General features: G+C 54.6%; 1 protein-coding gene across 2 annotated transcripts in view; it reads left to right on the top strand.

Annotated features, from left to right (window-relative positions):
• Kif13b (kinesin family member 13B) overlaps window positions 1–12340 on the top strand; it is a 190449-nt gene extending 178109 nt beyond the window's left edge. Inside the window, exons 38-40 of one of the 2 annotated variants that reach the window (XM_045131921.1) lie at window positions 1862–1924; window positions 4677–5430; window positions 8493–12340. In XM_045131921.1, coding sequence (XP_044987856.1) covers window positions 1862–1924; window positions 4677–5430; window positions 8493–8758 — 1083 coding nt within the window. In that variant the 3' untranslated portion in view covers window positions 8759–12340. The remainder of the gene's footprint in view (window positions 1–1861; window positions 1925–4676; window positions 5431–8492) is intronic. The other variant, XM_045131922.1, reaches the window with a different exon arrangement.
• Window positions 12341–12594: the final 254 nt, after the last annotated feature.

Below are 12594 nucleotides of genomic sequence, written 5' to 3'. Positions count from 1 at the left end.
TGTGCCATCATGTGCATCTGACTTACGTGGGACCTGAAGAATTGAGTCTGGGTCCTTAGGCTTCATAGGCAAGCGCCTTAACTGCTAAGCCATCTCTCCAGCCCCAGCACTGGTTTTCTTAACCATGCATCTGTTCCTCATTCTTCCTGGCCTTTAACCACCCACTAACCCCCAGTGTTTGCAGGTAAAATGTGTATTTCTCAGCTTTCCTTTCATCCTTTCAGCAAGCTGTCTCTGTAGTCCCTTCCCCAAGGGTCCCCTCAGATCCCACCCCATGCCCTTGTGTTTAGTAGAATTGGTCCTTGGTGGCCTTATTTTCTGAAAGTGGCCCCACGGCCCCTTTGCTGGAATTCCAGTGTCATGCTTGTGCTCTGGCTAGCACCCTCTGGTGGGCATCTCAGGCTAGGTGGGCTGTTCTGTCTAGTTGGATTGGGTGTGGGCAGAAGAGAAGCTGTGCATTTGGACCAAGGCCTGCCAGCTCTGTCTGGACGTCTGGGGCTGCACCGAAGCCCCAGGGCCCAGGCACAAGTAAGCGGTCCAGAAGCAATTGGATGGCTGTGTCAGTCTGCACTTCTACCACAGGCCCTGTTGTCACTGCACAGCCAGCCCTAATCCCCGGCTTTTCCCTTCAGGAGAGGGGGAGTCTTGGGTAAATCCTTCAACTCTCTGGCCAGAACAAGGGAAGTGATGTGGAATGAGTATAGAGTAGCAACATTCATTCTTGTGGATGAGGCGGACGTGAGGCCTGTGCTGTCCCTGCCCTGCTGGTGGTGGTGGGTGGGGGGAGACGTGACAGGAACCAGAGTGAGCCAGCAGCTGAAGCTGAAATAGTGGATTTCTGGATTCTTCCAGAGTCGAATCCCACCCCACTACCCCACTACCCCACTACAAGATGAATATCTGAGTCCTTCACACTTCTTTCCATATCCGTGTGTGTGTGTGTGTGTGCGTGTGTGTGTGTGTGTGTAATATAGCTGTATTCATTTATTGATCTGAGAGATAATATAGCTGTATTCATTTATTGATCTGAGAGAAAGAGAGAACTCCAGACACATGTACCACCTTATGCATCTGGCTTACATGGGTACTGGGGAATTGAACTAGGGTCCTTAGGTTTCTCAGGCAAGTGGCTTAACCACAAAGCTATCTCTCCAGACCCTATATCCTGGTTCTTCCTGTTCTGCTCATGTTCCTTTCTTACCGTGTTGACTGCACCTCTCCCCTCACTGGTCTAGTGCTGGACTCTCACCACTGATTTCTCTCCCTGGACTTGATCTCCCCAGTCAGTGGGCTCTGTACTGCCCAGGCTTTCTGATTTCTGCTGTGCCCTGCTTTCTTTGCTCAGGCATCAAGTGACCCTTCTTTGTTCCCTGTGGCTTACAAGGCCACCCACACATCTTGTCTGGTGCCTTCAGGCACTTGGCTGCTTTCCTTCACATTCCTGCAACAGCACCTTACCTCATGAGTGCTTCCTGGTCATCCAGGGCTGAAGTGGCTTCCAACTCCTGTCTGAAGTCTTTCTGGATCATTCACATCCCAGTCACTTCTCTGGGTAAAATCGCCTATCCCCACAGGACAGCCTCGAGCTGCATGCCTACCTGCCGTGAGAGGGAGGGAGCGGAGACTTGCTCACGCATCTCAACTTCCTGGCTGGGGGCCCCCCCTTGCTGGGCTCTTTGCCTCCTGGGTGGCATGGAGCCCTGACACCCCCCATGCCACATTGGCTGGAATGTGTTAGAGCTCCCGATTGTTGTGTGGAGGTGCCCCGGGTGGCTCCCGGTGGCTTGTTGGTGGGCCTGGTAAAACATGCTCTGTGTCTCTGTGCCCTTTGGATCCCTCACTCGTGTACTTGTCTCCGTAGCCTGTGCCCCGAATCCTGGTGCAGCCTGCCTTCCCAGATGCTCGGGCCACCAGGATGGAGGAGGTGAGTCACCGGGTTGGGGTGGCCCTAGTGCTAGGACCCTTGGCTCCACACCTGCCCTTTTCTCAAACTCTTGCCTTCCCTCTTTGGTAATGAAGTACAATGTAGGTCACTTGTCTTCTCCTTGTGCATTTCCCTTGTTACACTCTTCTATTTTCAACCTGTTAATCATATGATTGCTCAACTTTTAGGTGCCTGACTGCTAATGTAGTCTGTGCTTTAATAGCCCACTGCTAGGCAGAGGGGATTTCTATAAACAGAACAACCTCCTCCTCCTAAGTGTTTGCTTAATTCTCAGTTTTACATTTCATTCTGATTCATGATATCAGCGTGAAAAGACTAATGCTAAGTTGGAGAAAATAGTCTCTTATGATCTCCCACAGATCAACAGCACTTCTGATCTTATGAATAGCAATCTATTTTCTCCCACTGTGCCTTCATTCTCTTAGGAAATGCCACATCTTCATAGAGAAATTTTATTTATTCAAACAACAGTAAAAAAAAAAAAAAAAAAAAAAAAAAGGACCAACAACTTGAAATAAAACTTATCTCTGTGTCCTTCCTCATTCCTAAAAGGCACTTTCCCGCCAGTGCCTTCCAGCGTTCTGAGCTTGGATGGTCCCATGCATATGTGTCTCCCCCAGGAGTGTGCACATTCAGTCATTGTACCGAAGCAGGGTTTTTGTTTTTGTTTTTGTTTTTCAAAGGTAGAGTCTTGCTCTATCCCAGGCTGACTTTCTCAGGTTGGCCTCGAACTCATAGCGATCCTCCTACTCTTGCCTCCTGAGTGGTGGGATTAAAGGCGTGCGCCACCACTCCTGGCCTCAAAGCAGTCTCGAATGCCCAGTTTGGTAGTGGGAGCAGGGCCCTCAGTAACAAGGCTCCCTATGAATCTGGCTTCCTCTGCTCATCCTGGTGGCCTCCTTAGCTCTGGGCTTTCACTGCCTCTGGCCTGTCTCTCAGTGAGGTGGTAAAGTCCCAGGACAGCAGCAGTAAGTGCGAGCAGCTGCTGGGTGCTGACAGGGCAGGTGGAGGCCTTTGGGCTCTGTCGTCACGGCACAGCTGCCCTACTCCCTGGCTTTTCCCTTCCAGGGGAAACTCCTTCACTTTCTGTGAGCCTGGTTAAGAAGTGAATGTGCTCATACTTCCTCTCCAGTAGTGACTTGGAGGGGGCAGGGGAATCAGTGTCACGCATGACAGTCACAGCTTCTCCCCCGTGGCCCGGAGCAGCAGGGGTGCCTGAATCTCCCTGTGAGGTAGAGGGGACCCTCTGAGGGCCATAGGTGCCTCCATGCCTGGACCTCTGTGTGTTCTTCTCTGCATGGCTGTGAGGTTGGACTGAACTGGGAGAATGAATAAAACATGGAGAAGTCGCTGAAGAAAGGTGATTGAAGGATTGCCTAATCTCTTAGAGTATTTATGCTGCTGACACTTATTGATCTATTGGATTGAGTATGTTTTGTGGCCAGAGAGCCATCACAAAAATGGGCTGTTTATCTCAAGACGTGCTGTTAATTCCACCACCAGAAAGTGTGTCCTGTGGAGAGTGAAGGCCCCTAGAAACAAGAATATAAATGACAATTCATAGGAAAATGCACGATTTATCAAACTGCCGAGTTAAGCCAAGAAACTGTAAGAGACTTATAGATCTCGACCATTTCCCAGTTCAAATAAATCCTGTATTTCAAAAGAAAATGGCCATTCCTGTAATAAAAATAATTTTCCCACAAATATTGGGAAACATCTTCTGAGTAGCCTCCCTGCCAACCCACTCCCCCATTTGTACCCTCTCTTTTCCTTAAAGCTGTGGCCAGGGGTAGGAAGGCAAGTGGTTAGCTCCTTCAGACAGCTCCGTTGTCAGTGGAAGAGAACCACTCGCCCCTACTGGACACTGGGGTTTCGATAGCAGGGGCTGCCGTGAACACGTGAGATGTTGCTCTTTCTGTCCTCCTCCTGGTGGCTCGGAAAGTGTGTCCTAAAAGGGAGAGGAGAGGCCAGCCCAACTGCCACTGACCCCATCCTCTGCCCAGCAGAGCAGCTCCTCTGGCCTGTGTCCCGGGATCAGAAGCTCTGGCCCCTGACATGGTACCAGCTCTCCCCAGCAGAAAAGAAAAAAAAAGCAAAACAAAACCCAGCAGATAGCCCATGTCGCCCCCCCCCCCCCCCCCGCCATCCCTGACTACAGGCAACCCGTGACCCCTCCCCTGTCCCTGACTGCAGCCAGCCAGGAGCAGCGGCCAGGCTCAGGCTGGAGTCAGCTCCCCTTTGGTGCCTGTGCTGCTGAAACACTTTCAGCCCCTCAGATGAGACCATCCTTTGGATGTTGCTGGAGAATACTGTTCTTCCGTTCTTGTTCGTGCATCTCTCAGTCTCCTTGTGAGGATGGTGGTGGGCAGGCCTCTGTTTCTATGGAAACACTTACTTTCTAACTAAGTTTGTTGTGTGCCTGCTGTGTGCTGCCCTGGAGCTGGGGACGGTACCCCATCACAGCATCCTGTCCCTACCTGGTGGGGAGATGGGTCGGGAAAAGCTGAGTCGCCGAAGCAGCAGGGCCCGTCCTCTATGCTTAGCATGCCCACCACAGGCTCAGGCCCCGTGCTCACCTGGCATCAGCTGCCTGCAGGGCCGGGGCAGGTTCAGGCAGGCTGTGCTGCCCTTAGCCAGGTTCCGATCCGTTCAGGCTGCAGTGGTGAGCTGGCCCGTTGGCTATAGTATCTGGCCGTTCCTTCTCAGCGTGTCTCCCTTCTGTCTGCAGGGTCCGCGAGGCAGCCTGGGGCCTGGTGGGATCTCAGAGACTGTGGTGCAGATGGTGACTCCTCCTGCCGTGAAGACCTGCGACAAGCCCATTAAAGTGCCTTCTCAGCCACCCGCTGCGGCCATCGCCCAGCCTCACGAAGGGCACGACGGGCCTCCCAGCCCCCTGAGCGAGGCCTCCAGCGGCTACTTCTCTCACAGTGTTTCCACTGCCACCCTCTCTGATGCACCAGGCTTAGGCCTGGATGCCATAGGCCCTGGCACCCATACCCCTGGGTCACCCCAACCACCGGGCCAGGCCACCCCAGAAGCTGAGCTGGCCTTTTCCTCCTGCACACAGAGCCACCCACCAGTCCCCGAGGAGCCCCGGCCTCATCCTGCCCCCCCTGCTCTAAGTGAGAAGCTTGAGGCTCCCAACCCACCCCTTCCCGCAGAACCCCCTCCTCCAGTGCCCATGTCCCCATTCAGAATCCGGAAGGTGCGGACCTCAGAGCTAAAGTCCTTCTCTAGCATGTTGGGGGGTGGAGCTGAGGAGGGCCTGACAGCCACAGAAGAGCCCAGCGATGCTGGAGAGCAGGCCCTAGGGAGCCTGGAAGTGACCTCTGACTCTGAGGAGGCTAGTGAAGTCCCCGAGTGGCTCAAAGAAGGGGAATATGTCGCCGTGGGTACCAACAAAACAGGCATCGTGAGATACATTGGGCCAACTGACTTCCAGGAGGGGACGTGGATTGGCGTGGAGCTAGACCTCCCTTCAGGTAAGTGGGCAGTGGAGGCCAGCCTGGGAGGACACGCCTCTGCCAAATTCTGTCTGGAGGGAAGGGGACCCCAGGATGTGCTGTGTGCCGAGGGCAGGTGTCCACATGCTCTGTGCCTTCTGCCTCTTCAAAATCAGAAATTTTCGTTAGATCATAAGAGTCCTTCTTTAGGCTCTTGAAATCTATTAGAAACCTCAGACAGTCACAGAAAGCTACACAAATTGTCAACTGGTTTAAAAATCTATCTTTTGAGGTAGTGCTCTCTGCGTTACCCAGTCTGGTGTGGAACTTGTGGGCCCCAGTGATCCTCCTGCCTCAGCTTCCCTACCAACTGGACCTGCAAGCAAGTGGCCCCTTGCCTCCCCAGAAATGCATGTTTTAAGGTCACGGAAGAGGTGCACGGGAAGCAGCCAGAGCTCGGCCCCGGGCTCAGAGTCCTTGCCTTGCTCTTGGGCTCCTGGGCTCCCAGGCCCGCGGGGGCAGCTGCGGATTTGATGGCAGATGGGTGCAGGCTCTTGAGTGTCACACCAGGCTACAGAGCCCAGACGTGATCAGAAAGTACTTGGCCAGGCATTCCGAAGTTTCTTCGGTATTGTCTTAACGGCTTTACCAGACACTCATTCGTGTCCCATGTATTTCACAAAGCATGCGGCTCTGGGGTTTGAGCACACTCACTGAGTTCTGCCCCTGTCACTGTCATTGAAATGACCGTATGCTCATCAAGGCAAAGAGAAGCTCGCGTCCCCTGCCCTGGGTGACCTTTACTCTGATGGGAAGAGACTGTCTGCATGTGGTCAGGGCCCTGCTATGTAGCATCAGCACCCTTCCTGTTTGTGGCTAATGACACCCCCTGCACAGGCCTTCTTCTGTTCAATGTTCTGAATCATGGCTCAGTAGATACTCAGGTGGGCGGCTGGGTGTGGACACGGGTGTTTAGCCTCGTGTCAGCACCTTTACCCTCCTTCCAGAATTACTGGAGGCTTGAGTGAGGGTGGAGGGAATAGCCTGTAGCAGAAGGGGGAGCCTGGCATCTGGACACGGCAGGAGCACTGCTTCCGTGCTGGTGGCCAAGGCCACAGCATCTCTTGAGATGTGCAGCCCATTTGGGCCTGCAAAAACCAACTGTTCTCATGACTGCTGCCATGTAAGAGAGCTGGCCCCTCTGGTCTCTGCCTCTGAGTGCCCAGCCTGGCCCAACAGCTTGTTGGTGGCATGGAGTCTAGCCTTTGGGATTGGGTTTCCCTCAGCACTCAATACCGGGCTAAACCTGAGTCCCTTGACCAGCTTGAGGCTTCACAGGCCCATCCCTGGCTGCGAACACATGCCCGCGGTCTCTGAACTGTGTGCTTTGCTGTGAAGTTGTTGTCTTTAAAAACAACCTGGCAGGAAATAGCTCGAGTTAGAAATGGTTCACGAAAGTTAAGGTGGTATATAGGCTAGGATTAAGTTTCAATCCATTTCTACAGAAATCAGAAAGAGATGAATGTCTGCAACTGATGTCAGTAATTAAAGGGGGATTAGTAAATAATTGAATTCAGCCAGCAAAAAGTAACTTCTGGGCTAGAGTCAGAAGATGCCTTGGTGGGCAAAACAAAGTTCCTGGTGTGGTCTGGAGAGATGGCATAGAGGTGAAAAGTCCTTGCTTGCAAGTTCCTGGCCGTACTGACTTTGTTACTAAGTCGGTACAAACATGGTGAGCTCAGGCAGTGACTGCTACGGAGAGGATAAGTATGCTAAGGGAAGCGAGGAGGCTGAGTGCTGGGAGCGTCGTCACGGTCAAAGGCAGTGGAGGCGCAGATGTGGGGGGGAGAGAGCCTGGACGTGGGCTGGGCCAGGGTCACAAGTCACTGTGTCTGAGGACCAGCAGGAAGGGTGCCCGTTTGGCCTGAGGGGCACCTTAGTGGCTGGACTACCAAGGGTTTTGTGACCCTGTTAAGGAGTATAGTCTGATCTGATCGAATAGCTTTAGAGGCTTTGCAAATGCCCCCTTGAATAACAGACTTGGGGAGAGGGAACAAGCAGGCTATTGCACAGTGGCACAGACACGCAGGGTGGAGAGAATAGGGGCTCAGCCAGCGGGGAGGGGGTGTCTGTTGGTAAGACAAGCAGCATGGTACGCAGAACGGGTTTGGAGGGGGACCGCTGGTGAGTCAAGGATGACAGCACGTGTTTGGCATGAGAGCACAGTTGCGTCATTGAGTTGGAAAGCCTGGAGGACCATGCGGTGGGGAAGGACCGTTGCTCCACGTGGCCCCAAGGCACAAGTAGAGATGCTAGGCGCACTAAAGGTCCATGCTGTGGCCTGCGTGCCGCTGAGACTGGATGAGGTGCATCTGGGGCAGAGGTGGCCACGAGGAGGTGGCGATGGCAGCGACCAGAACGAGCGAGGTGTGGAAAGGGTGCTGTGGGTGAGTGTGAGATCAAGACCGGGCACAGCTCTGCCGGCTGCTGAGCGCATCTGTTGGAGGCCAGGCGGGGTAGATGTGCAGGTGCTGGTGTGCAAAAAAACAAACAAACAAACAAACAAAAAACACCAAACCAGAAGTGATTTTTGCTAAAAGGATTTTACTCCCATACCAGGCGTCGCTTCGCACATTCCGTCTCCCCAAAGCATTTCCACTGCCTTTGTAAAGGAAACTCACTTCTTACCCATCTTGACACTCCAGCATGATTTGTCAGCTGATTTGGCCAATTTCCATTTGGGAGCTGTCATTCTGTCAGCACCGTCCATCCTCCTGGGCTCAGGAAAAGGACAGGTGCCACTGGAGGAGCGGGGCCCGTGCTGCACCTGGCCCCCACACATCTTTCTGCACAGCCTGTCACCTCACACCTGAGGCCACGGGACTGAGTGGCTGTGTGTCCCTGGTGACCACCACTCGCTGTCCTGGGAGTGGCTGTCCTTGTGCCCTGGCCTCGCTGTCGCACTTGGTCCCTGCCGAGCTGTGGCAGTGACTGGCAGTCACCTATGCAGGGCCTGGGCTAGGTGGTGTCCAAGGGACACATCAAGGGAGGGACTGCGTGCAGCACAGGCCCCTCCCTCACGCTTTCTCCTCCCCCTGCAGGAAAGAACGACGGCTCCATCGGTGGGAAACAGTACTTTAAGTGCAACCCCGGCTATGGGCTGCTGGTGAGGCCAGGCCGGGTCCGCAGGGCCACGAGTGCCGGGCGCCGGCGCAGTGCAGGTCTCCGGCCGCAGGGTGCTCCCGAGGCCCGCCGGAGCACCACGCTGTCAGGCTCTGCTACTAACTTGGCCTCCCTGACGGCTGCACTGGCCAAGGCTGACAGAAGTCACAAGAACCCTGAGAACCGGAAGTCCTGGGCCAGCTGAACTCTGACTCTCTTTGTGGACTACAGGAGGAGACAGGGCTCCTGAGCCTTCCAGGGGTGGTGTGCGGGACCCTTTCCCTGGGAGCAGGGTCATGAATGCTTTTTGCACGACACAGGGTTGGTGACCAACCTGGTTTCCTGTCCTCTGAGGAACTCTGGAAGCTTCCTTTACTCAGTGATGGTGGAGACTCCTCAGCTATGCTCTTTGGGGAGGGGGTGGAGGGTTCTGGTAGCCCTGAGAGTTGTAGGATGGTAGAGCGAGTCCCTGGGTGACAGAGCCACCTCCCCCGCCACCTGCCTGCGTATAATAGGGGCGGGGAGGGTCCCAGCAGGGGGGTCATTGGCCTTCCCTTTTTCTCTATTCTGCCAATCCCACTAATGTCTTAATTTAAACAGTAATCCTGACTAGTGCCTTGCCCCCCCCCCCCATAGGCATTGCTCCTCCTGCCTGGTGGCCAGTGTCCATCCCGCCCTCTGTGAGCCTGGATGAGTCCTGCAGTCCAAGTGACACATTCCTTTAAGGGCCTCTGCCAGTGACTGGTGCCTCAGTGGGGGTGGTGGGCAGAGACCCCCTCCTGTTCCACGGCACACAGGGTTTCTTGGAGGTGTCTGTGAAGGCCATCCCAGCATCCTTACACCTGGAATGTCTTTTCTGTCTGCCATTTATTCCCTTAACAGGATGCTTGGACTATATTTATTTGTATTTATTTTTTAAAAGCTGAAATCATTTGCGAGCCACAATCCTCGTCTGCCTGGGCAGAAGTGCCTGGGGCCCGCCTTGCACACGCTGGCCTCCCTGGCCTGGCTGGAGCAGCTAGAAGCACCGTGGCTCCACTCTTGTGAGGAGGAAGGCACAAGCCCCAGCCATCACTACCTTGTTTGATACAATGTGTTTTGGGGAACACCCACTTACTATGTTCACCGTGGGGCAATTCATAAGCCCTGACTCGCCTTGGGGGCCAACAGCCAGGCCGGTAGCTTGTGTGGGGAGAGCTCCCCACCAAGCGACCCCCCCAGATCCTTGTAGCAGCCACATGCCCAGGCCTAGTCAAACATGTGCACTGCCGCCTCGCCGGGGCACGTTTGCCCCAGAGTCGGGTGCTGGCTCGTGAGTTGGAGGCGTGAGGATGTGTGGAAGGCTTGGGGATGGGATGGTTGGAAGTGCATCAGGATTTCACCCTGATACTGTTGTCCAAGCTGCACGCCACCTCCCCTCCCCTCCCCCAACACGGGGAGAAATCCCAGGTCAGAACGTGGACCAGACACTCTTGGTGTGGTCAGTCTCTTGTACTCATGCTCTGGAGGACGTGGAGTAAGCTTCTGTCGAGCTGGGTTCTCTAGGGGTTTCAGTCCCTTAAAAGAAGGAGTGCCAGGCCCCCGATGTGCACGGCGTTGCCCACTCTGTGCTCCTTGAACACTGGGGCCTCAGCGTGGCCAGCACACAGTGTCAGAGGCTGGGACAGATTGAATGGTTTGAGTAACCCAGTGGATTTTACCGCCATCTGCTTGCCCTGCCCTTGCCTAGAGACAGGACCAGGACACCGTGAGGGTGAGTGGTCTCCCTGGCAGGGGCCCAGCCTCTTGCTCTGCACCCATACAGAACCCCCAGCCTGGGAGGTTATGTCATTTTGTTCTGTTAGACACCAGGGTCTGGGCTGCTGGCTGTGTAATTGAATCAGCCCGTCAGTTCTGCCTGGCTTCCCTGCTTGTCTTCCTACTCAACCCAGAAGTTCTTTTGAGTCTGTTTTGGTTAGAAGTTTTGTCCTATCTCGGCACCCATGGTGTAGAAACCAGCTCCATCATCCCTTCGAAGGGGCCAGAGCCTCAGAGTGCCTTCCCTGTGGCACCCCGTACCAGGGGCGCGGTCAAAAGATGCTGCAGGTGGAAAGCTGGTGGCATCCCTGCCTCTTCAGCTATGGGGAGGGACACTGTGTTCTGTTATTTGGAATGGTCTTAATGTAGGAGAGAATGTAACTATGGGTCTTGTTAGCCAGAGCTCACAGGACCAGTGGGATTCCTGAATGATGAAGCCTAGGCTCGTTTGTCTGGTTGCTTGGGACCACCCCCTCTCCCTCCAGCCCCCATCTCCAGGGCCCGGGGTTTCCCAGTACTGTGCATGACTGGGCTTACCGAAAGCCCTGCCACCCAGCAGCACAGTTTCCTTGGGATATTTCAGGGTACCCTTACCTCACTCAAAGATCCCACGCTTAAGCAGTGGGTTAAGTAGATGACCTGGGTCAGCTGTGCTCGCCACCTTGAGTCGTTCCCGGAGGACCCAGCATTCATGGAGAGGTAGTCATTTCTCATGGGGACACACTGCTGCTCACAGGTGCCCTGGGTCAGGGCCGCTGGGGTTTCTGGGTGCTGGCAGTATGCTAGAATTTTGTCCTGTTGGTGGTTTTGTTCCCCTCCCTTCTCCCTTCCCTCCCCTCTCCCCTTTTTTGGGGGGGCGGTATGGTGCTGGGAATTGAGCCCAGAGCTTCATGTACGGTAGACAAACACTCCACCAGCCGAGCTGCATCTCCAGCCCCCTCTCGGTGTTTTTGTTGGGCTGTCTGTGTCTGGGAGGGCCCTGGGCATGTGAGGACACAGGTGGCCTCGGGAAGGATGGCGCTGTGGAGGGGAACAATGGAGCACACTAGGTCCTTGCCGGTCCGCGGAACGTCTCTGTCTCACCCTCTGCTCTTGCACTAAGGCCTGCTCACCCCTGTCAGGCTGGAGAGGCCCAGTCACCATGAGCCTTTCTGGGCTGCATGATGGTTGCCACTGTTTCCTCTAGGTACAGCCGGGGGCTCAGACGAGCTGCTCCAGTCTCCCTCTCCACACTTGCTCTTTGGTGCATACTAACACTAACGTGGCTGGAAAAGTGGTGGCGCGCGGTGAACCTGTCACTACAGTGTCGGTGGAGGGGCAGGTGGGGGATAGCTTGCTGGGTCTCAAGCAGGAGGAACAGGCACAGAGGAGAGGTGTGTCTGGGTTCAGCGGTGAGACTCCCTGAGGCACTGCAGAGCTTAGAGGGTGTTCTGGTGTCCCCGAAACTCCCCAGCATAGCTCCTCATGGCTTAAAGGGTCCACACCTGGGCATCAGACAAGGCGTTCCTGGGTCTCCCTCACCCTGCCAGCAGTAGCTGCGGGCACTGTGTACTGTGTGGAGGGCATCTTGAAGGTCCCTCAGCTCCAGGTCACCTCAGGCCTAGGCCACTGGGCCATCAGTAGTGCCTTCTCTGGAGCCAGTGCACAGCCCCAAACACTAACGTGTCTTTCTCTCAAAGTCCATGGTGCCTTCTGCGTGGACTGTGGATGCTTGTGATGGTGGGAGAGTCGGGAGCACTGAGTGTGAGTGAGTGAGTGTGTGTGTGTGTGTGTGTGTATGGTGAAAATATGAGTACACAGTGATGTCCATTCTAGGATATAGTGACTTGGTACACATTAAGTGGAGTTAAAAAAAATCCAAAGACTCTAATGAATTGTAAAGACTTGATGATTTGTATTGTACAATGAACTAAACTACTGTAATTTTGTACCATACCTGCCTTTCCCTCAAACGACCAACAGCTTCTAAATAAAACCAGATGATTTCTTGCTTGTGCCTGAGGCTGGTCTTGTTCATCTCTTCCTTCACCCAGGCACAGGCTTGGGCTCATTGCAGACTGTCCCCTAGTGACGACTTTGGTCTCCATAGTGCTCATGGGACTCTTCAAGAGGGAGGCTACGGGGCAGAGACCTGCAGGGGCCCGAGGGCACACACCTCTGCAGCCCGTGGACTGCCCAGAGCCGAGCTGTTCAGGATTTGGACTCAAGACCCGGGGAGACTCCATTGGCCTCCTGGCCCGTCTC

Source organism: Jaculus jaculus, chromosome 12, assembly GCF_020740685.1.
Source record: "Jaculus jaculus isolate mJacJac1 chromosome 12, mJacJac1.mat.Y.cur, whole genome shotgun sequence".
Taxonomy (NCBI): Eukaryota; Metazoa; Chordata; class Mammalia; order Rodentia; family Dipodidae; genus Jaculus; species Jaculus jaculus.
This window is presented reverse-complemented; position numbering and strand designations above follow the sequence as displayed.